Source organism: Lissotriton vulgaris, chromosome 4_1 (assembly GCF_964263255.1).
Source record: "Lissotriton vulgaris chromosome 4_1, aLisVul1.2, whole genome shotgun sequence".
Classification (NCBI taxonomy): domain Eukaryota; kingdom Metazoa; phylum Chordata; class Amphibia; order Caudata; family Salamandridae; genus Lissotriton; species Lissotriton vulgaris.
The window spans coordinates 761651267-761676873 of record NC_141691.1 but is presented as its reverse complement, the minus strand read 5'-3'; the positions used below and the strand labels follow the sequence as shown (position 1 = coordinate 761676873).

The 25607-nt window shown below is 40.9% G+C and overlaps 1 protein-coding gene across 2 annotated transcripts in view; it reads left to right on the top strand.

The window, feature by feature from the left end:
* The window catches only part of LOC147722549 (serpin B6-like), a 325711-nt gene that overhangs the window by 262750 nt on the left and 37354 nt on the right, over window positions 1-25607 (top strand). The window contains exon 7 of one of the 2 annotated variants that reach the window (XM_086965076.1): window positions 19332-19779. The exons of the other annotated variant lie outside the window; for it this stretch is intronic. Within the exon in view, the coding sequence (XP_086821202.1) occupies window positions 19332-19721 (390 nt within the window). The 3' untranslated portion in view covers window positions 19722-19779. Of the gene's footprint in view, window positions 1-19331; window positions 19780-25607 lie in introns of those variants that run through there. 2 annotated transcript variants of the gene reach the window in all.

The following is a 25607-nucleotide window of genomic DNA, read 5'->3' as shown; positions in this document are numbered from 1 at the left end:
GCATTAATTGTTGGTTTACACATTTTTTTATGTTGAATCATAATTTGAGTTTAGATTTAGAACTAAAGTATTTTTTTCTTATTTGCTTCTTTGTGAATAGTTATTACTTACTGTGAATTCAAAAACATTAATGTTAAAGATTCAATATAAACATGATTACTGTATCTTTTTTGTGACATTGTATAGTTGTTGTTGACAATATTTCTATTTAAGTAGTGTGTTACCCAGTATACGCACATCCCTTTTTGATAACACCTGTTTTTATAAACCCATAGAAAAACATGTTTGGTGATAAACTTTATGAAATAAGGAATCCTTGTTTTTGAGTGATGCATAATTCTGATATCGATATAATAAAATGTCAGTACTTCGAGAAGCAAGCACATTAGATCCTTCCTGAGATTTAGAGAAGGGGAACACAAGAACCTTCGACAGGAAATCCTGGAATAGAATTAATGACTACTGTGTATCCGATTGTGTGTTACCAATTAACGTCTTACAAGACAACTGTTAACAAGCACTAGTTTCCAAATATCTAGCTATACTTATCTGAAGCTAATATTTTGTGATTTATCTATTTCCCCATATGCCTTTCTCCATTGGAATGCACAGGAACCATACCTAGCTGAAGTATCTAACCGGGAAATGTCAGGAAGGCAGTGAAGCCATATCTTGTAACGCAAGCATTTACAAGCTAATCACTCTTTTATTGTGTCAGCATATTAAAATACAGGTGTGACTATACATCATTGTTATAGACACTTTTTTTCCTGACTTTTTTCAATTCTCCTGAGCAGCTGCATTTGGAAGCGGTGTCAGAGCTGCCTAGACACTTTACAAATTAAAATACAACATAAAAGGACAGTACTTGTTTTTAAAATGTGAGCTTGATCTTGTAGATGCTAAAACTCCCACCAAATAGCTGACTAATGCTACCAAATGACCAAAGTATTCATGGACTACTTTTGCGTCTCATCTGGGTAAGCAGCAGCGGCACCATAACTTCCTCCTTCATTGAAAGTGGGGTGGAGCTTTGCGTTGAGAAAGCTCAGATATCGGGATGTTGGCAACAAAGATCACTGTGCCTCTTCGAATGTTGTAACCGAGGTTGCGCTGTTGTACGGCCTGGCGTTGCCGGTGCCTGTGATAGTCCATGGCCTCTTTCCAACATAAATCACAGTTCCTGCTTCCTTATGAACAGCGCAGCAAGGCAAAGAGCGGCACATCAATTCAGTTTCATAGATTTGTTTGTGCTCAATAGAACATGTTCAGCTTCACAGAATCTTTCCTCAAAGTAATTGAAAAGTGCTCTATTTCCCATTGATCTTCACGTCATGGTTCATGAACAGCAAAGACATACTAGCAAAACTGTCTTAGTGCTGAATGATGTCATTTGAAGAGCAACTTTTTCAGAAAATGTTGTGGCATATCAAAATAATTAGCAACATAATTGCAATGCTATTCAATTAATCTTAAGCCAGCACTAATAACTGGTACTGGCTGCTTCTCAGGAACACTGTCCAGTGCTCAGCCATAAGTAAACCACACAAAGACATTTTAATTTTAGCACAAACCATTAACTGTGAACACTCATTGGGGTGAATAAAATATCAAAAGTGGGAACTACTGACCTAGAAACTGTGTAGCCCTGCATATCCAATTGTTCTGTTTTTTGCATTTTCTGGACGATTTTCTACATTGATTATTCAGTATTCATAAGCAGAGATTAATATTGAATGGTACTGAATTATCCAATACCTTCATTGGAGTGCTGTTATCACAATGGCATACTGATACGAAGTCTCGTGTATATGTGAGACCCCATCAACAGTGCTTATAAACAGCGACAAATGCAGAAAACAAACAAGAATATTACATCCACAGTGTTGGGCATGGCAATTGTATGCCTATGAGCAGATCCAGACATTAGTAAAGACGTGTATGTGACTCTGATGTACTAGGGTGGCCAGATGTCTCAGATTTAGCAAAGGGTGGCCCAGCACTCAAGTATGTAAATTATGTATGGATGGAGCTTACTTATCCACAATTACAATAAAACAAATAAACAATATGTCAAGATCTTCCCAAAAACACTGATAGATTTTGATTGTAGGTGAATAAATTCTTTATTCTTTTTTCAAATTCTTAAAATTCAAGATCGCTAATGCGTTTCATCCTCATGCGGACTTCTTCAGGGCTACTACGTAGATACAGGGATGTCTTGAATTTTGTGCAAACAGATATTTATATTCGAGTTAGACTCATGCCATTCCATTAGTCTAGCATTGATGTTATTTTCAATTGTCATAGTAGGGGTTGGAGTTCAATTTGGCATAACAGTTGGTCTGGGCTAATTGGCGGTCGATTTCTGCTGCATAGTCAGAGTAATACATCAACATAATATAGCCGCCTTTATCCGCTTTGTAGATTACCAAACTAGAATCATCTCGTATAGCAGAGAAGAGAGACATTTTCTCCAATCTAATGTTTGGATGGTGTAAACATTTCTTATTGTTGACATGACTGTTCTTTCAGACAGTACAAATCCTGAGTAACCCTGGATGCAAACTCATCAATCACAGACTTGGTGTCACTTGGGGGAATGAATTTGGAGGTGCTCCGCAACCCACTATCAAACCTCACATCCTGTGCTACCTTTAGGTTACGTGCATATTCAACTAAATCTGCCAAAGATTCTTCATCATGCAAGGTAGCAATCAAGTGCAACACATTAATGTAAATTCAGAGTCGCGTGGTGCAGTAATAGTTGGATGACAGATGGATGTTCAGAAAAATTGTTTATTAATTTTAGCTTGCCTACAAACTTAAATAAGTCCAGATGTACATTTTCAAAAACTGGTTATTCTGTTAGACAAAAATGTAGTCCTTTCCAAAGGACCATTGTCTCCTGTTTGCTCAAAGTTCTAGAGGACAAATTCACAACATTCACTGCATTAGTCGTAGACTCATCACCAATGCTGTCCACATGGTGGTGCATAACCTCATCTACTTCATATCCTGTTTGTTATCCGTTCTTGCTTTTGTGCCTGTCCGCGTGTTTTTTGCCACCACCCTCCTTGTTCTTCACCAAAGGTTTTCTTTTTGTTTCCCAAACGGTACAGTTGTACCTACCGTAAAAAAACTGAAGGTGGGTCGTGATTTGTCATGTCTGTACTAGGGCGAAAAACAAAGGGTGGAGGGGGGCCCTAGGGGAAAATGTTTTTATAGACCTGCTTGTATCTTGTCCCCCAACTAGACAATAAACCACACGAGAGATACCAAGGGTCTTTCTGATTGTGTTCGCGATTGGAACCTATTAGTGTCCCAGACCACATATACCAAGAGGTTAATTAAGAAATTTACACAGGAGAAGAGAGGGAAATAAAGTGCAGTAAGAAAAGAAAAAATGTACCCATCAGCCCACACAATAGTGGAACTTCGTCATCTGGGTTTTTTTTAACTGCTGGTGTCTAGTTAGCTGTTCCACAGGAGAAACACTGAGGCTAGCTGAACTTAGACCCACAGGTTGTACCATCAACCGAAACCGATGAGTTTTGAAGGCTGAAAGGGCAAGTTGCAGTGCTCGAAAGTAGTAAAAGGAATTACTATTCACCATGAATGATATTTGGACCAAATATCATTCATGGTGAATAGTAATTCCTTCCATACTATTTTCACTCTGCTTTTAATCATACCGTCTTGATGGGCGCACCTAATAAAGTTTCTTAGACATGAAGACAGGTATTTTTAATCACTAAGATTACTCTTTTCTTTCATTTTTTTCACTACTTTCGAGCACTGCAACTTGCCCTTTCAGCCTTCAAAACTCTCATCGGTTTCGGTTGATGGTACAACCTGTGGGTCTAAGTTCAGCTAGCCTCAGGATTTCTCCTGTGGAAGAGCTAACTAGACACCAGCTGTTAAAAAAACCCCAGATGACGAAGTTCCACTATTGTGTGGGCTGATGGGTAAATTTTTTCTTTTCTTACTGCACTTTATTTCCCTCTCTTCTCCTGTGTAAATTTCTTAATTAACCTCTTGGTATATGTGGTCTGGGACACTAATAGGTTCCAATCGCGAACACAATCATGTCTGTACTAGGGCCTTCACCTGGGTCACTTTCGATAGAAGAAATGGAGGTACTGCTAGTAGATATGCTTGGGGGCCCTCATCTCACTTGAGGAACCAGATGTAGATTTCCCAATGATATCAGCATACTTCCTAGCGATAGTAAAGATGCGTCCCCTTTCATAATCCTTCTGATCTCTATGTATCTTTTGCTGTTTCATGCCTTTAAAATAGACGTGATGATTGGCTAGCTCTTTCTTAATAATGTCATATTTTTTTTTTTTTTGTATAGCATCCGACAGATTAGTGTCAATAATTTTGTCATCTCTGATCTTTTTTACTTTACATTCAGAGTTTCGTACCAAAATATCCATCATTCTATATGATGACACATGTAACCATTCTTCCCTCTGTTCCAGAAAATGTCTCAGATTTGCCTGGATATTCCCGCTTTTTTAATGATTGTCCTGGCGTTCCTACGCTTACTACAAAATAGATAAATGTCCCAGTTTTGGGAGTTGATCGGGTGAGCACGCACATTTGTCACTGTGCTCTGGAGGCTCACGTTCACACCAGACCTCTCATGACACCAGAGAACAGTTTTGTTTAAAGTGTCTCCTACTGTGCTTCCTGATTTAATTCAGGCAGCACAGTATGATTTAATGAGGGGTGAATCAACCCCTTCAAAGACTATCATTTCAGGCCAGAATCACGAAGCACCCCTTGCAACACACCCCAGGTTGGCAGAGGAAGGCTTTAATTTTCATGCTACAGATATGTGTTTCTGCAGCATGAACATTAAATACTTCCTTGGCAATATATCTATCGGCATATCCACTTACATAGAAATAGGAATAAATGTTGACACTGCACTGACCAGTACCATTAAGTTCTATTTCTATGTCAATGGCTATCCCGTTCTTTTCCCCTGAAAATGCAGTCACTGAATGCAGCACAGATTGTTGACAATCATTGGCGCAACACGTCAAATTAGCATTACTTAGCAAGTAATTTTATAGCAGCTCTTAGGATTACAATAACATACCAACTAGAGAGATCCCAGGCACTGCAAAGCTGTGCACTCGATTTGGCAGTACGTGCTGTCTGCAACGATAGTTACAAAAGGGGGGAATTTTACCTATGCCTCTATTAGCAATTGTGGAAAAAACAATTAATGCTGAACAAAGGGAAAACCACTATTAATTAGTTCACCCAGACATTTAATTTATGTCATTTACTTTTTTTTTTATTGTATATTTAAACATTTAAAGACAGGGAGAGTACGCTATCAACTTCACATTGAGCCAACCATCATTATTTGAAAGAAAAAAGAACGATGTATACAATTAATGTGTAGAAACAAATAAACATACAATACAAATGTGCATTTAAAAATTTTCCAGTTGTCATTAAACAGTTGCCAGAAAAACAGTACACAAAAACACTGTCATTAACCCATACATTGAGTTTCAGGGGGTAAACCTTATTCAATACCACCCAACATTCCTGTGACAATGTTACTAAAGTTCATATTATTTGACATCAGGAATGGAATAAATGCCGATGGCAACATTTTCACAAGTAAAATAACTTAATGCCGACGAGTTTCGAATCCCAATGTCTTAATCATCGGATTCTCATCAGGGCGGGAAGTTTATCCGCGGGAACTGTTTAAAGAGAAGGGGAATTATTTAGAGAGAGTCCACCTCTCTTGAAAGTGAAATAACTTTTTCAAATGAACGCATCCGAAGATGCAGCATACCTTGTGTGACCAAAGGTTTTTTGGTCTTAAAGACTCTTTATTGGAATGTCATCAACAACCGTGGGTGTCAACCTGCAGGAGAGTGAGATTGTTGTAATCACTTTTTAAATCACGAGTAAAAGCTGCCACAACTGCGTGGGCGGAGTGCAAATGTGGTTGATTTACCTTCAAATTTGGTACATCCACACGGAACTCGAGAAACAAAAAGAAGAGTTGTGGTCCCAATGTCATGTCCTCTTTATAAATCTACGAAAGAAATTTTTGAATAGTCTTAAAAACGGGGACTACCTTGATAAATAAAAGAAGCCACTGCTAGAAACGGGAAATGGCTTACTTGTTTGTTGACTTGATTTAAGGAAGAGATGAATATTTCTCTCAAGTGTCCTGTGAAGGAAAAACGAGGAAAACCAGTGATTTTCGGTGTTTTTAAACAGAAGTGTACTAACGGAGACAAGTGTAACTTGTCAGGGAACCGCTGAGCGTCTTACCGGTATTTGTGACACTTGATGCGGTGTATTTTTGTTTTGACGCCAAGTTCGGAGAAAATAACTTCAATTTGAATTCCAGGATTCAGTCCTGAAACAGACCAACGCAAGTGAGTCAGTTACTTGGCTCATTATTTAAAACGAAAAATGCGTCTGTGTTAGCGATACGGAGACAAGTCTTACCGTTAGTTAAACATCTTAACGCGGTGTCAGCCGACAGCGGTATGGAGCAACAGAGTGCAGCCGCGAGTGTACTGAAAGAGGTTCACCGTTCCATCACATGGTATCGCGAGCCAATCAGGCATACCAGAAGCATGGACTGTGGCGACTATGAATTATGGGAGTTGTAGTTTGCTTTTAGAAAAAACATATTTTATAAACGGACGCATTGGGATTTAGTGAACTTTGCAAGTGGCAGGGGAGCCAGACCGAACTCGACCAGTTCTATAATTGGCTAAACTCAAGACATATTGACATCAGTTTCTCAATAGAGTCTAGTAAAAGCGAAATGACTTTCCTCGACATCACAGTAGGCATCCGCGATGACATTCTAACAACAACCTTACACAAAAAAGCAACTGATAGGAATACCATCTTCCATTATAAAAGCTCGCACCCACGGTGCTTAAAAGAAAATCTTCCTTTAGGACAAATGTTAGGAATAAGGCGAAACTGCACGGATTTGGCAGACTATGAACATCATGCAACACATTTTTGTGCTGAAATGGCGAAAAGGGGTTACCCAAAAAAACTCTTAAACCATTCAAAGAAACGTGCGAGATTCACCCCGAGGGAAAATCTCCTTCAGAAAAAAGAAAAAGGTGAATTCAATGAATTGGTTTGTGTCACAACTTTTGGGTCACACACAAACCAGTTCAAACGCATCATTTTGAATAATTGGCACTTATTGGAAAATTTAGAACATCCGTTAAAAAAATATGAGCATTGGCAACAATTGTTAAAAGCAGACCGCTACATTCCCAAACAGAGGAGTGATTTGATAGCACAGTGGAATCTAAAACCTATATGCGGGCACCACAAGTGTGGCAATTGTGTATCATGTTCAACTACAGTGGAAGGAAACGTGTTTGACCATGACGGGGTCGAATGGAAGCATGAGATGTTCACAAATTGCAGGACCAAGAATGTCATCTATGCCGTGGTATGTCCCTGCAATAGAGTGTACATTGGCAAAACTTGTCAACCAGTGAATGGACGAATTACGCAACACCGCTCAAGAATAAAGAAAAAAGTGGTATCTGCACCCATGGTTGAAAATTTTGTGGGTAACAACCATGGGGAAAATGACTTCAAGTGGACAGTACTTGCATGGGTTGACCCCAAACACCAATCACAAAACATTGAGGCTGCACTTTTGCGTAAAGAGGCATGTCTTATCATGAGATTCAATAGTGTAAATAATGGCTTGAACGTGTTGAGTGAAGTAAATAGGATATAATTTCCTTGCAGAATTCACTAAATCCCAATGTCGTCCGTTTATAAAATGTTTTTTCTAAACGCAAACTACAACTCCCATAATTCATTGTCGCCACAGTCCATGCTTCTGGTATGCCTGATTGGCTCGCGATACCATGTGATGGAATGGTGAACCTCTTTCAGTACACTCGCGCATGCACTCTGTTGCTTCATACCGCTGTCGGCTGACACCGCGTTAAGATGTTTAACTAACGGTAAGACTTGTCTCCGTATCGCTAACACAGACGCATTTTTCGTTTTAAATAATGAGCCAAGTAACTGACTCACTTGCGTTGGTTTGTTTCAGGACTGAATCCTGGAATTCAAATTGAAGTTATTTTCTCCGAACTTGGCGTCAAAACAAAAATACACCGCATCAAGTGTCACAATTACCGGTAAGACGCTCAGCGGTTCCCTAACAAGTTACACTTGTCTCTGTTAGTACACTTATGTTTAAAAACACCGAAAATCACTGGTTTTCCTTGTTTTTCCTTCACAGGACACTTGAGAGAAATAATCATCTCTTCCTTAAATCAAGTCAACAAACAAGTAAACCATTTCCCGTTTCTAGCAGTGGCTTCTTTTATTTATCAAGGTAGTCCCCGTTTTTAAGACTATTCAAAAATTTCTTTCGTAGATTTATAAAGAGGACATGACATTGGGACCACAACTCTTCTTTTTGTTTCTCGAGTTCCGTGTGGATGTACCAAATTTGAAGGTAAATCCACCACATTTGCACTCCGCCCACGCAGTTGTGGCAGCTTTTACTCGTGATTTAATAAGTGATTACAACAATCTCACTCTCCTGCAGGTTGACACCCACAGTTGTTGATGACATTCCAATAAAGAGTCTTTAAGACCAAAAAACCTTTGGTCACACAAGGTATGCGTTCATTTGAAAAAGTTATTTCACTTTCAAGAGAGGTGGACTCTCTCTAAATAATTCCCCTTCTTCTCTTTAAACAGTTCCCGCGGATAAACTTCCCGCCCTGATGAGAATCCGATGATTAAGACATTGGGATTCGAAACGCGTCGGCATGAAGTTATTATACTTGTGCAAATTTTGCCATCGGCATTTATTCCATTCCTGATGTCAAATATTATGAACTTTAGTAACATTGTCACAGGAATGTTGGGTGGTATTGAATAAGGTTTACCCCCTGAAACTCAATGTATGGGTTAATGACAGTGTTTTTGTGTACTGTTTTTCTGGCAACTGTTTAATGACAACTGGAAAATTTTTAAATGCACATTTGTATTGTATGTTTATTTGTTTCTACACATTAATTGTATACATTGTTCTTCTTCTTTTTTCTTTCAAATGATGATGGTTGGCTCAATGTGAAGTTGATAGTGTACTCTCCCTGTCTTTAAATGTTTAAATACACAATTTAAAAAAAAAGTAAATGACATAAATTAAATGTCTGGGTGAACTAATTAATAATGGTTTTCCCTTTGTTCAGCATTAATTGTTTTTTCCACAATTGCTAATAGAGGCATAGGTAAAATTCCCCCCTTTGGTACTTCAATAGGCCCAACCTACCCTTTTTCCCACAGGGCCAAACCCCCCCCCCTTTCTCTTATTGCAACGATAGTTAGCATTATTTGGACAGTGTATAAATTATTCTGCTTCTGTACCATGCAGAACGATTATCAATTTTTTTTGTTATAAACGGCGTGAGTTATGACAGTGAGGGAATTGAATGATACATATTTGCACAACCACTACTAGTGCATGCTGTCTTAAAATGTATACAGTACGATCTCCTGTCCATCTGCAAAATGACATCTATCTGGGCAAATACAACATCAATAAGGTCGATAGCTGACATTCATTTATTGGTACTGGTTACTGGAGCAACACATGGCCGAGTAATGCCAATAGCTTGCCAGCCGTATTCAGTAAACGCAACTTGGAGGTGGGTAGGAGTGATATTTATGCAGCTATGACTTTGGTTGATTAACGCCTCTTTTGTAATTGTTTGAGAGTACCTATTTCTCATGGTTGTCAGCCAGGCCACCATACTTAGCTCCATCCGTAGCAGGGTGAACTGCAAGGCATTTCCAGTACCATTCAGCCTATGTTTAAAGGTGAAGATGGCATCCTAATTGCTGATTTGGTAACATTTTTGATAATTGTATACAGTACTATATCGCAATTAAATCACAATCATACACATTTTTATTTAGGTTTATCTTGCACTGTGCTCGTGAAATCTCTTGTATTTAATATATCTTAAAAGGTGCCTCTTATCAGGTCCCATTGCCGAATTTCTGTGTTTGTTCGCCTTGTGTGAAACTTTTTTTTTCATTAACTTCCCCTGGATGCATGCATTTACAATGCTTGTACTTCAGTCTCATTCACTTTCAAGTTAAAATCTCTTCCCACTTGCTTTTTATCATTTAGGGCCCGATTACGATCTCGCGAGGAAAGCCCTCCATATGACTTGGATCCGGAGGGCTTTCCGGGCGAAACGTGCTCCGGGAGTCTGAGCGAGTACCATGCAGCCATATGCTTATGTACTCGGTTCGCTCGGAGCCTGTGTACAGATGCGTACACAGGCTCCCATAGCAGTAAAGGGGTGGGTGGGGGAAAGCGTATATCCTGTAGCGGGGACCCCTTGCTGCCCGCCACACTGTGCATGCCTAGATCGGGGTACCCACGGGCACACCCTCGTGACAGATTCAGAGGGCCCCGGGTCATGGGGCTGGCTATGGCCCCCACCCTAAAGTATGATTCCGACAGCTGTTTCATCTCGCTGAGACCAAGGCAAAGCGGATGTCCAAATTGTGCATCGTACTCGCTAGGTTGGAATTCGGCTCCAGCTACAAATAAGTCCTATGGACCGGTTCGGGTTCCAAAACGATTCGGTTGACGCATACGCAATGTTCGCATCATACTTGGTTGTTCGGAACTGTGTACGATTCGGTCAGAAACAAGGACTATGCATCTGATCCAGGAAAGCAAAATCTGATTCGGAGTCCTTCTAAACGACATCGTAATCAGGCCCTTAGTTCTGTAAAGCAGATGGTTTAGCTTTAGAACATTTGTGGCATTTCCCGATCATGCCTCAGTACTTTTCTTAGCACTTTCTAATGTTTTTTTTCAACTTTATCCATTTGGTCATTATGATCATGTTGTAATAAACATTGCACGTTAAAAATAAAGTTAATATACAAGAGCTATGCTATGTTTTATGACTAAACAGGCAGGCACAAGCGCAGCTACCTTGCAAACAACAGGGTCATTTGAATGGTGCAACAGGCGCAGTGGCGCTTGGCCTAAAAGTGGTCAGACCCCCTCTAAACACCTAATATTGCTATATTTTACTGCTGAACAGGCAGTCACAATTAGTCGCCTTGTAGTTGAAAGGGGCTTGATTTAAATGGTGCAGCAGGTGCAGTGGCACTGGGACCAAAAGTTGTCATTACTCCACTAAACGCCAAATATTTCTATATTTGCCTACTAAACAGGCAGTCCCAATTGCAGTTATCTTGCAGTTAAAAGGGACTGGTGCAGCAGGTGCAGGGGCTCGTGAGCGTAAAGTTCTCGGGACCCCATTAAACCTATATTATTGCAAAAATTTTGTACTAAACAAGACAGTCACAAGTGCATTTATCTAGCAACCAATAGGGTCATGATTTGAATGGTGTTGCAGGTGGAGTAACACCCGGACCAAAAGCTCTAGACGCCCCACTAAACACCTAATATTGCTATATTTTACTACTAAACAGGTAGTCACAAGTGCAGTTACCTTGCAGATAACAGGGTTATGATTTGAATGGTGCAGTGGCACTGGGCCCAGAATTTGTCATGACCTCCTCGAAACACCCAATATTGCTATAATTTACTACTATACAGGCAGATGCAGTTATCTTGCAGTTAAGAGGCTTGATTTGAATGGTACAGCAGGTGCAGTGGCACCTGGGCCAAAAGCGATGGGAACCCCACTAAACACAGAATATTGCTAACTATTACTACTAAACAGGCAGTCAAAAGTGCAGTATCTAGCAGGCACTAGGGCCATGAATTCAATGGTGCTGTAGGTGCAGTAGCAGTGGGCCCAAAAGTTGCCAGAACTCCTCTAAACACCAAATATTGCTATATTCAACTGCGAAATAAGCAGTCACAAGTGTAGTTACCTTGCAGGCACTAGGATCATGATTTCAATGGTGCTGTAGGTGCAGGGACTCGGGACCCTAAGCTCTAAGAACCCCTCCAAACACCAAATATTGCAATATTTTACTAGTAAACAGGCAATCACAAGTGCAGTTACCTTACATGTAATAGGAGCATAATTTGAATGGTGCAGCCGGTACAGTGGCCCCAGGCCCAACATTTGTCAGAACTACTCTAAACACATAATATTTCTATTATAGAAATTAATTCTATTACATCCCTCTTTCATTTCATTTTTCGGAATTTTGCTATTACTTATCCGCACTATACCACTAGTAACAGCACAATATATTGTCTTTTTGTACATAAACAAGTCATACCACTTTAACAGACTTTCTGTAATTTATATTGTGAAACTAATCAGCCAGCTACAACTTAAATCAGCTCATTAATCACATGGGCGAACCCTAATGCATTTACCAATTCTGGTTAGATTTCCTTCCAAGCCCCGTGACTAATACATTCCACACTTTTTCATTGAGGTCCAGGGCTAAGAATCGCATGCCCTCCAAATAACATATATTTTACTTTCTTTAATGAGTACAGGCCTAGGTTTCCTGCCTCTTTATTCTTTTAATTTATGTGTATACTTGTTTCTCAATTGTTACTGTTGGAGGTATCTTATATTTATTCTATTGACATGGTTTTAAATAATCTCAGAAAAATGTATTTAAAGAAAATTCACAACTTTTTAAATCATAATGCACTAATTATAACATTCCTTATTCCATAAAGTCGCAATAAGTTAATATATTTATGGCCTACCCAAATCATTTTTGTAATCTACAAATCTTCATCCTACTACTAAAACCTACTTTGTTGTCGAAGTTCTTAAAATGGTAGGAAGATTTTGGTGTTTTTAGGTCTAAAAAGGCAATTTAATGCATATCATATCAACGGGTTCCCAGTTTTTTAACAAAGAATTTATCATGGCAAATTGATCAGCGTGTTACATTTTCCAGTCCTTTCCCCGCAAGCAGCACATGCTCATTTTTGTGACCTCACAAGGCCTCTTCTACAACAAAGTCTGGAACAGGTGTAAACACACTCACAATCGCATCTCCTTTACAGGAACATTCCACATTTAATAGTATTATAATAGAGTTATAAAGCACATAGTATATAATACATACAAGGTATGTTCTTGGAAAGAAGACCCTTTGGCCATTCTAGGCAATGTAAGAATTTTGTATTTAAGTGTTCTTATGAAAATTTTTTTTAGGGTAATGCAAACCTACATCAATCCAGATCTGATGCAACATACTTGTAGATGTTCTTTTTAGTTAAAAGTACCAAACTGGAACTGCGATAAGGACTAGTTCTTATCTTATCTTAAGGGGGTTTTCTATAGCGCTCTGACACCGTAAGTTTCCTGGCGCTAATTGGGTACTGAGAGCTGTAAAGGAGGAGATCTAGCCAGACTGTGTGAAGAGACTAGTTTTCAGGAGTTTTCTGAAATCCAGCAGGGAGTTGGAAGATTTAAGCGGGAGAGACAGCGGGTTCCAGAGTTTGGGAGCCAAATGAGCAAACCTGCGGCCGCCAAATTTTTTGAGCTTGATTGGGGGGGCGACTAAGAGCCGACTATGAGAGGACCGTAGGTTACGTACCGGGCAGTAGGGAGTGACCAAGGATTTAAGGAAGGCAGGAGAAGTCCCAGGCACAGCTATGAATGTCAAGCAGCCGAACTTTAACGCAGCCCTCTGTTCAACCGGCAGCCAGTGGAGTTTGCGAAGTAATGGTTTCACAGACTGCCACTTCGGGATTTTATAGGCCAATCTGGCTGCCTGTTTCTGCACCATTTGGAGCCTGTGGAGAAGGAATTTGGGTAGACCATGGTACAGAGAATTTGAAATATCCAGGCGAGAGAGCACCAGGGCAATCCGAACTTGTATCAGAGCCTCAGGTGTGAGGAGATGGGAAACTTTCCTAATTTTCCTTAGCTGGAACATGCATGATGACACAACAGCACCCACCTGAGGCTTGAGAGAAAGATCTGTGTCAATGATAACCCCGAGACTCTTTGCTGACTTAACTGGAGCAGGCGGGGGGCCAAGCTCCACTGGCCAGAACTGTGGACCCCAATAAGTGGGGCTGTTGCTCGGGAGGATTAGCTCTGTTTTCCCCGTGTTCAGCTTGAGCTGGTTCAGATTCATCCGTTGCTGGATGTGTAACATAACCGCTTGACAATCAAGAGCTGCATTGGGAGTGTCGAGGGGAAAAATAATTTGCTGATCGTCTGCATAATTGAAGACAGTGATGTCCCACCTCTTCAAAGAATGGATGAGCGGTTGGAGGTAAAGATTGAAAAGCTGAGGGGACAGGGATGATCCCTGGGGCACTCCGCAGGTGGATAGTTCCTTAGCAGCCGTAAAAGGGCCTAAACGGACCGCCTGAGCTCTACCCGACAAAGATTTGATCCAGGCAGAGGCCAGGCCCCGAATGCCGGCCTGCTCGACACGGTGGAGAAGGATTTTATGGTCAACCATGTCGAATGCCGCCGACAAATCCAATAAGACGAGCGCCTTAGGTGCCCCTTTATCGGCATTGCCCCTTAAAGAATCCATAACTGCTAGGATCACAGCCTCGGTGGAGTGGGCTGGTCTAAAACTGGCTTGGTTGGGCTCGAGGTAGTTGGAACACTCGATAAATTGGGAGAGGCAAGTGGTGACGTGTGCCTCCAAGAGTTTGGATAGGTAAGGCAGAAGGGAAATAGGCCGATAGCTGGCAAGGTCCTCCAGATCGGCTCCGGGTTTTTTTCAGCAGGGGCGCCAAAACAGCCTCCTTAAAGGAGTTTGGTACTGTGTCCGTCTCAAGGGAGGTGTTTAACAGAGGCAGGATGCAATCCGGCAGAGCCAGGCAAATATCGTGGAAAACGGAGGGGGGACAACAATGATTGGGCGAGCTGGATTTGACTCGGACAGGGAGTTTGGCCAGAGTGATAGGATCAAGGACGGGGAAATGTGATAGTGAGAGTGGGTTTCCAAGAGAGGAAGCTAATGAAGCCGCGTAAGAGGCAGGAGGGATAGTATTCTTAATCTTAGTAATTTTTTCAATGAAAAAACTATTTAAGGCATTGCAGGATTCTTGGGTGGGAGCCTGAGAAGGGAGGGTTCTAGCGTCAGACGTAAGCTCGCTCATGATTCTGAAGATCTCCTTAGACTTATTAGGGGCAATGAGGAGCCTTTCAGAAATATGTGAGGATTTTGCTGCTATAATTGCACTTTTATATTTTATCCGTGCAGCGACGTATGGCTCTCTATCGGTTGGCTAGTAATTACGTCTCCACCTGCGTTCCGTCTGGCGCAGTTCAAGTTGCTGAGTTTTCAGGGTGGTATTGAACCACCTGTGTGATTTACTGTGCCGGGAGCAAGGGAATCTGGAGAGGGGGGTGAAATGGTTGCTGGTTTTGGTGATCCAGCTGAAGAAATCATCCTCCAGAGTATGGACAGTCGCGATACAGCGCAGCGTGGGGGGGGGGGGGCGAGACTCAGCCAGGAAGGAAAGAGAACCTTGAGAATCAAGGGCACTCCATTTACGAGCGACCCCACCTGCCAGATGAGGAACCTTTACACAACCCCTGACTGTAATCACAGTGTCGATAATATGATGATCCGACCAGATGCAAGGAGTGACTACAGGACAGGAGAGCGTGAGGTTGTGGGTCCAAATATGATCTAGAATATGGCCTCTGGTGTGGGTGGGAGAAGTGACAAGTTGGGTCATGTTGAGGTTGGAAAGAACTTCAAACAGTTCGGCCGCATGGGGGCCAGCGTCGCTATCATTGTACCAGTAGTTAAAGTCGCCAAGGATAGCGACTCGGGCAGATGAAGTAATCAGGTTGGCTAGCTGTTCGCTGAGAGGCATAGAGTGGGGGGAGGATAGAGAACCATAAGGGTTAAGAGCTCCCTCTGCAGTTTCCAGGCTGATGATGAGGTTGTCCACATCAGCGAGGGTGAAAGAAGACATGGAGATGAATTTGAACTTCTTTCGTATGACAGCTGCCACCCCACCACCAGCGCGACCAGGTGGTGGGTTCATATTGAGCATGTAGTAGTCTGGGGGCAATGCTGCCAGGATGTCAGGGAGATAATCATCGGTCAGCCAGGTCTCAGTGATTAAAAGGATATCGGGGCTTTCATCGGTGAGAAGAAGAAAGAGATCAGCTTGGTGTTTTACAAATGAACGTGTGTTTAGGTAGAATACACGAATGCATGTTTCGCTGGTACTGGGGCAGGCTGAGGACTTGTAGCTAGAGCGTGGGAGAGATACTTTGCGTGCAATGCAGAGTGATGAAACACAATCTAGGCTTGCCGGAGATAAAACGCAATGTGCAGATTGTAGATTCATGAGGGCGGAGGGAGAGTAGGTAAGAGAAGTGGCAGCATTCCTGACCCCTGGACCCGTACGACCGCGGATGGGCGCAGACGGGCAGGACTCTGGCACGACTCCGGCGCAGATCCGGTGCGGCCGCTGATCGCGTCCGCTGCGCGGAGACATGTCCGTCCTTTTTATCAGCAGCTAGAGCGCGAATAATTGCAACCGACTCAAGATGACACCGTTGTTCTGTGCCTGGGACCAACTCCACAGCGTCAATACTCGGCTGGGAGTGGCCCTAGGGCAGTGGAAAGGAAAGGGAAGGCAAAACCTCATTAAGTCAAGCAGTTACAGCAACCTTGCGAGTAAATTTAAAAACACAGATTTCAAGCCGTATTTCGCTTGTTACAAATGAGATTAAAAGTGCAGTCACAAAGAGCTACAAAATCTCCCGGCTTCCGCCTCAGGAGGGACACAGACACAGACACTGAATACGATAGTTGGAAGCACAAAGGAGTTTTAGCATGCAAGCACCTTCTGACATGCAACTTTTACATCTTTAAATAAATTCAAAATGTTCAAAGTGCATTCTGATGCAGCATATCTTAGAGAACCTGGGATCGCAGATAGGGCACATATTCATTTGCTCTATCTGCACTGAAAACTTCCTGTGTTTTTCTTGGCTTGACTACTCCCAACAAAATGTGGCTCATTTCATCCACCTCTTAGCCCAGAACCATCTTAGGAAAATAACTTTCCCAAAAAAAGGATAGTTTTTGCCACTGCCATTTCCTAGTTAAACCCCCAATTCACATGTTCATAAAAGGACGCTTCCATCTCTTCAAGGAAAATTCTAATTTATTTCTCGTCTGTCCTGCACGAGAGCCTAAAAGAGTAGGGACTTCCAGCAACATCTCCATGGCAAATCACGAAGCCCAGAACCTGGTCATCTGAAATAGTTTACTGCCCAATCCCCTGTTGTCTATTGTTTAATTTATTGCAGGATTAGGACAGGATACTGCTCAATAACATTTTCTTGCAGGATTAGGGCAGGAATACTGCTCAATAAAACATAACTTCTTCAACCTAGAGTTCCTGGCAGGCTCTGAATCGCCAAACCTTTTATATACCGACCCCACTCATTTACCTTGTATGTGCACTGCGCTGTTCCCAGACCCTTCATTTTATGAGACCCATGCATACGGTTTTACAACAAAAGTATTTTTCTTGCAATTTGCATAAAGACATTTATTTTTGACGTTTTTCTCTGCCATAGTCTTGTAGATACTCCAGGCCGTGCAACCAATGCCATTGCACAGTGCGTGGAGCTTGAAGAGTGCTGTGTTTTGATATCTTTTATGGGTTTAGAGGTACCTGCTGCAGCGTTGTTGTGTGTCCAGCAATATTCAGGCAACCATAAGTGTCAAGATAACTGCAGGGGATATATCCGTGTTTTTTTTCCTAGTGGGAGTTTTGATTTATAAACAAAGCTGCACAAGAGTATGCCTGCTACAAATAGCGTGTACTATGCACATCACAGAACTGTATTTTATGTGGATAGCTCAGTTGTTTACTGCCTTTGTCACAAGGACCCTTTTGTTACTTGTAGTTCATAAATTATAATCCTAATATAGCACAGTGAGCTATGAACTATCTTCAAACAGCTGCATGCAAACGGCAAAGTATAGATTAAACATTGTTTTTTCTTTGGGTAGAAATAAACTCTTAATATTAAAGCCAACTTGTGCTAAGTTTTAAATCCTGAATTTGTGCTTCTCCAGACCAAGCTCTCTTAAAATATACTGCCTTCTAGTATGAATGATGTGATTCCAACACTTCTTTTCCCAATTGTCCTAAGTAACATTTCCTATACACTGATTAACACACATATGATTCATTGTCTCTGTATAATGTGTGTGCATGTGTGCGTGTGTGCGTGTGTGTGTTGTAAAGTGCTCTCACACCATACACTGGCGTGGGTAGTGCTATAGAAACAAATTATATACATATAGGAGAGGGGCTATGGAGAGATGACGGGCACTGCTAGAGGGCGGTAGCGAGGGGATCAGTGGAGAAGGTCATTGGGAGGAGTCACCAAAGATTGGCGCACCGCACGCCACCATCGCTAGAGCCGGACCTGTAGATCCTAGTTGTGTGGAATCCATCCCACACCATTCATAAAGAAAGCCTTTAACTAGCTACCCTGATCAACAAGTCCTTGTTAAGGGCATATTTTTATATTTTTAAAGTATATGTTCACTCCTGATTTCTTGGTGCTGGGCATGTAAGAGCAGGCAGTGCTAGCAGTATCAGAGATGATAGACAAGCTTGAAAAAAAAAATAAAACAGCCAGTTTTTTACATAACATTTTTACATAACATTTAAATTAAAGGATGGTAGATTCATGTTGGAATGCTGCTGGAAGAGACTGCCATAGCTTGGCCGAGTATACTGCGAAGCTGTGCCCACTAATTCTGTTTTTGATGAATTTTCGTAGCTCTTGGGGTTAGCGGTGGATGAACGAAGAAAATGACAAAGATGGTATCTTCTCACACAGCGTATGATGGAAGTAGAAGCTTAGGCCTCGAGGGATTAGAAGATAATACACATTTTGATATAAATGTCTTGTCTTGCAATACTGTTTGCACTGGTTAGATCAAATCTTGGACGCCTCATGTTTTCTCAAGGCAATCGGTGTATGTTGTATTTTATGAGGATGAACAACACATATTAGAATATTTGTTCCTAGTAAATACAGGCTGCTACCTATGTGACATATTTAAATAAATCTGGCTTTTAATCTGCTTTTGTTAATGTAGGTATTTTTGATTTAAATATTCTCATCCTATGTCATACTACTTTTTGTCATTTTATGGGATTTTTTGGGGCTAATACTGCTGTATTACAAAGTAAGAGCTTTTGCATTTCTGAGTCTACATGTTATTGAAAACGTTGGTATGTAGAACAAAATATAAAGTTAAATCAGTAGAATGGTTTGACTAAGCAATTTATGCTCTTTTGAAATCAGTTCATGTCTTTTTTTCAGCTTGAACAGCAACTTACCTATCCGAAATTTGCAAATTGGACAGACCCAGAATTTATGGAGTTTTATGACGTGGAGATATATCTACCCCGATTTAAGCTGGAGGAGAATTATGATCTGAAATCATCCCTCAAAAGTTTGGGAATGAGGAATGCATTTAATGTGGTCAATTCTGATTTCTCTGGAATGTCAGATAAAAATTACCTGGCCCTGTCCAAGGTGGTTCACAAGGCATTTGTGGAAGTGAACGAGGAAGGCACAGAAGCTGCTCCTGCAGTTGACCAGAACTATTTTCGAGCACTTGATATCATGGTAGACCATCCTTTCCTGTTTTATATCAGACACAATAAGACCCGCAACCTCCTGTTCTGTGGCCGATTCTGCTCTCCGTGAAAGGAACAATGTCATAAACATGCCTACTTCGATTCCAATAAATATTATCTTTCACTGCTAAGTGATGCGTGTGTTTTGTCTTTGACTGCTAAGGCATATCTCCTAGTCTGAAAGAAATGTGTAATATAGTCATTGGCCTCAAGTAAATCTTTAACAAAGATATTGAGGAACCTTTTGCAATTCAACATTTGACTGTTAAGATGATATTTTGGGACACACCATCTTGTTGTTCATTGTTAAATACTGTCATGCCAGTACTTTTGTTGGAGCAAGCATGGGTTCTATTTCGTTGATGCATTTCCATATAGTGTTGTATGGTTGGCCTTTCTATAGGAACTGCTACAGAATGTAAACTTATATATATATATATATATATATATATATTCAATGAAAAAACCATTGGTTTTAGGCCATATATAGTTAGGGATTTGCATTTACAAAACCTTATTTTACTCGCATAAAACCATTGAAATTCCATATATAGTTATAACCGCTAACTATATATCGCGCACCCGCAATCCACTGCTGATGATGTCACATATTACATCATTCATGACATGGTTAGTGACATCACTGATGACATCACTGATGACAACATCCAGTGACTGTATGTTTCTGTAAAGTTAAAATATGTCTTACATATTGAAGAATGAGTGGATGTATAAGTGTCTGGATGAAGGATTTAGTAGGTGCATGACTGACTGTATGAGTGAGTGATTAAATGTGTCTCACTGAGTGCATGGGTTAGTGACTAAACTGTTTTAATTTGTGCATCATTATGTCTGTTGTTCTGTAAACTGCTGCATGTGTTGATCAGTAGCTATATGAGTAACTGTATGGGTTATTCATTGGTTGTCCAAGTATTTGTATGGGAAACTGAGTGTGTGTGTATGGGTGGCTGGGAGGTGTGTGACTGTACATAGATGTGTGAGTAGTTGATTCACTATATGTATGGATTCAAAAGTGTATGTGGAAACAGCTGTATAGGCGGTTGACTGTGCATGAGTGTATTAGTGAGTGAATGGATATGTCAGTGCTACATATCAAATTAAGTACATATGTAAAACACAGTACATGTGAGAGTTGACATCTATAAATAACTGTGCATAAGAGCCAGTGAATGTGTGAGTGGCTGTATGGATCATTGAGAACATGTATCAGAGATTGTATAAGAGAGTAAAGTAAATATGTGTTAGTATATGTTTGAATAAGTAAGGTGTGTATAACTGTATAGTTGAGAAAATGGAGGTGTGATTGATTTTTGGCATAACTGACTAGGTGTGTGAGTAACTCCATGGATGAGTGACAGTCTGTGACTGTCTGTTTACACTGATTGTATCTAAGGTTATATTAGAGTCTGAAGAGGTTCATGGTATTATCACATGAATGATATCATCAGTGATGTTATCAGTCATGTCAAATGAGATGTTTTCAGTGATGTCATCAGTGATGTCATTTGAGATGTCATCAGTGATGTCATCAGTGATGTCACTAACCATGTCATGAATGATGTAATATGTGACATCATCAGCAGTGGATTGCGGGTGCGCGATATATAGTTAGCGCTTATAACTATATATGGAATTTCAATGGTTTTATGCGAGTAAAATAAGGTTTTGTAAATGCAAATCCCTAACTATATATGGCCTAAAACCAATGGTTTTTTCATTGAATTTTCAAGGTTTTGTAAGTGCAAATTCCTAACTATATATCCACTATAACCTATGGTTTTTTCTGTGAATTTCATTGGTTTTTTAATAGCAAATATGAAAAGCTTTAAAATGTCAAGTACGTGATAGATAAAAACATTTTCGTATTTATGCACGCTGATGTGCTTTGAACGCTGCCCCCCCCCTCCCCTCTTTTCTCTTAGTAGTACTCTCTCTTTGCAGATACTGAACAGTAGTTAACGCAGGCCTTTGCCCCCGTTGTAATCCGTCGTGCCTGCTTGTCTCTCCATTTGATTGATTGTTGTCCAAGCATTTACTGTTTTAGAATTGATTCTCTTTAGTTCATTCTCTATTTACAAACAAGCACAAACTCGCAATACTCTGTTTAGTCTTTGCAGATAGTGAAAAATCGTGTAAAAAAATAAAAGTAATCGAGCAAAATCAGTAGGCCACTAATTGGATCTCTTTTTGACCTCGCTAAAATAGAAATATTAGGAACAACCCTTCATGAGAAATACGAAAATAGTGAGATGAACTGAGCTCCACACCATGAGGGCTGCAAGACAGCTCGGCTCCGTCACCCATCCCGCCCAAAATAACGACAAACCCTATGCAAATATTAAAAATATAGACAACACACCAGCAAAGAAACAGGGTAAAACATTTTATTAAATAACTATTTACATAACGTTGGTTTATAAGATGATGTCAGTAGTGGACCGATGTGTGAATAGGTCGGAAGTAGCACAAGGCGCCAAGATCCGGATGGAAAGTCCTGGATGTTGGGTGCCATAGTTCAGAGTTCGGAGTTTGAGCCTTTTTCAATGCCTGTGCTTTGTTGTTTCCCCTCCATCAAAAACAAAAAAATATATAAAACTGTGCAAAAATACAAAAAAATCAAAAAATGTTTACAAAAGCAGTGCTTGTAAGACTGTCTGAAGCTTATTTCCACCTACTGCAGCTTCACTATTCTCAAAGTAAGTGAGGGTCGTTTGTGGACCTGACTGCATTTGAAAACAATGCTATATGGTACCTCCCTAAACCGCTTGACGGAGGCCCCCGAGGGGCGGTGTGATGGCACGGACTCAGAGAAGACGCTTGGCTCCGACCCCCTCCCCAAGTCTTATAGCACTGGTGTAGCCTGAGATCGCCCCCGACATAGGCGGCCGGCTCCCGGGGTCCGGCGGAACTTTTTGCCTTTTGATGACTCTTCTATTCTGGACTTTGTCCCACAATCCGTTTGACCTGAAGACACGCTGTAGTGGGGCGCCTCTTTACCGTTTTAGTTGCCATTCCGCCCGCTTTTGCTACACTGTGCCTCTTCCGCCATTCAGCTGTTTACCGCCCGCTCTTGCGACTACAGCGTCTCGCTCACCATGTAGTTAAGTTGCTCCCGCTCTTGCGGTGCAGCGACAGGCGGCTGCCACAGGACTCTCAAAATGGCGGCCGGCTCTTCGGTTTTAGGCCTGGTCCACTAAAATGGCCCTGGGACACCTTGGAACTCGGACGCTTCCCTGATAGGGCTTGGGTCCCATTCTCGAAAGCGTCCCCTCAGCCTTGAAGATTCTACAAAAGTCTTGGGGGCCCCCGACTCCCGCAGGCTTCTGGTGGGGAGTGGCTGCCATGTCTGCTCGTGAAATGGCCACGACGGAGCTACGAGATGGTAGTGCTCTCATGCTCATGCGGGGGAGCGCCCGGTACGCGCACCAGTAAGCGAACCGGGGAGCGTACTATGGTGAAAAAAAAAAAAGTAAGAAAAAGATAAACTTTTTGAATAATCAGAGGTAAGGTAGCTCCGAAAAGAGCTATTGGGTTCTGTCGCTAATTTAGGTACCTACAAGTATGTTCCAATGCACACTTTTAAATAAAGGACGAATATTCTATTCCCTTCATCGGGGAAGTGCACACCATCTCTTCTGTAGATGTCTTGAATGTTGTAACGCAATAATATTTACTATTAAAAAACCATTGAAATTCACTGAAAAAAACCATAGGATATAGACCATATATAGTTAGGAATTAGCATTTACAAAACCTTATTTACTCGCACAAAACCATTGAAATTCGCATATATAGTTAGTTGCACTAACTATATATCGTGCACCCGCAATCCACTGCTGATGTCACATATTACATCATTCATGACATGGTCAGTGACATCACTGATGACATCACTGATGACAACTCAAATGACATCACTGACAACATCACTGATGACGTCATTCATGTGATTATACGATTAACCTCTTCAGACTCTAATATAACCTTAGATACACTCAGTGTAAACAGACACTCACAGATTGTCACTCATCCATAGTTACTCATACACCTAGTCAGTCATGCAAAGAATCAATCACACCTCCATTTCCTCAACTATACAGTTATACACACCTTACTTATTGAAACTTATTCTAACACATATTTACTCTCTTATACAATCACTGATACTAGTTTTCAATGATCCATGCAGCCACTCACACATTCACTAGCTATTATACACAGTAATTTATATATGTCAACTCTCACATGTACTGTGTTTTATATATGTACTTACTTTGACATGTAGCACTGAGATATCCATTCACTCACCAATACACTCATGCACACAGTCAACCACCCATACAGCTGTTTCCACATGCAGTTTTGAACCCATACATTTAGTGAATCAACTGTTCACACATTTATGCACAGAGTCACACACCTCCCAGCCACCCACACACACACACTCACTCTCCCATACAAATACTTGGGCAACCAATCAATAACCCATATAGTTACTCATATAGCTACTGATCAACACATGCAGCAGTTTACAGAACAACAGACATAATGATGCACAAATTAGGACAGTTTAGTCACTAACCCATGCACTCAGTGAGACACATTTAATCACTCTCTCATACAGTCTGTAATGCATCTACTAAATCCTTCACCCAGACACTTATACATCCACTCATTCTTCAATATGTAAAACATATTTTAACTTTACAGAAACATAGTCACTGGATGATGTCATCAGTGATGTCATTTGAGTTGTCATCAGTGATGTCATCAGTGATGTCACTGACCATGTCATGAATGATGTAATATGTGACATCATCAGCAGTGGATTGCGGGTGCGCGACATATAGTTAGTGCAACTAACTATATATGCGAATTTCAATGGTTTTGTGCGAGTAAAATAAGGTTTTGTAAATGCTAATCTCTAACTATACATGGTCTATAACCTATGGTTTTTTCAGTGTATATATATATATATATATAAAACAATCCTCAGCAACCTCTCGCTCGGAGCCCAATGCAGGAACCCAATGCGCAGGAAGGAAGACGGAGACCTCAGGTGCAGTGAGCAATTATCATATTTATTGTACCCTCGAGGAAGCGGCACACAGCATGACGTTTCGGCCTACACAGAGGCCTTGATCACATGACGCACGCTGGGGAAAGGCAATATTTAAAGTGCTAGTGTTGAGTGGGGATACATTCCTATTGGTGAGTTTATGGTCACATGATGTACATGAGCATGGATACTGACAACAGACTTTATAATCATAACCACATCTCGGGATAATCCCTTGGCTTGAATCATGTTGCGCTGATGGAAATTATGTCAGTAAGGTGAAAACATGCAAATTCATGAAGACACGTAAAGTAAACAAAAATTACTGGATAAATCCACTTGTGCAAATAGCAAACGGTGTACAAAGTGCATAGTGCTGCCTGAAGATCCTACTTCACAGATGTATACTGTATACGACATAGCAAATAGCCAAACATTGTAAAAAGTGCAAGGCGCTACTAGAAGATCATACTTCACAGATGTATACTATATACAATATGTGTTCTGTACACAGGGTCATATTAAACATCATAATAAGTTAATAAATACAAAAATATATATCATAAATATATAAATATATTTAAAACCATGACCTTTCAATCCAACTATGAGTAAAAATGCAGATAAGCACGACACCTTTAATTTGGGATGAGATCTATAGTCTAGAGGATCAGTCTAATAATATAGATGTGTAAATACTCAGATCGCAGCATCCCATATTGAAATGCACAATATTGTCTACACGTGCACTGAGCTGGATAGATGACGGGCAGAGGAGAAGTTGACCCCTCCCAAAAGAGAGAGAGGAAAAGAGAGGAAACCCTCGCAGCCACTGCCCGACTCCCATCCACTATACTCATGAATTTCCCAATGCAA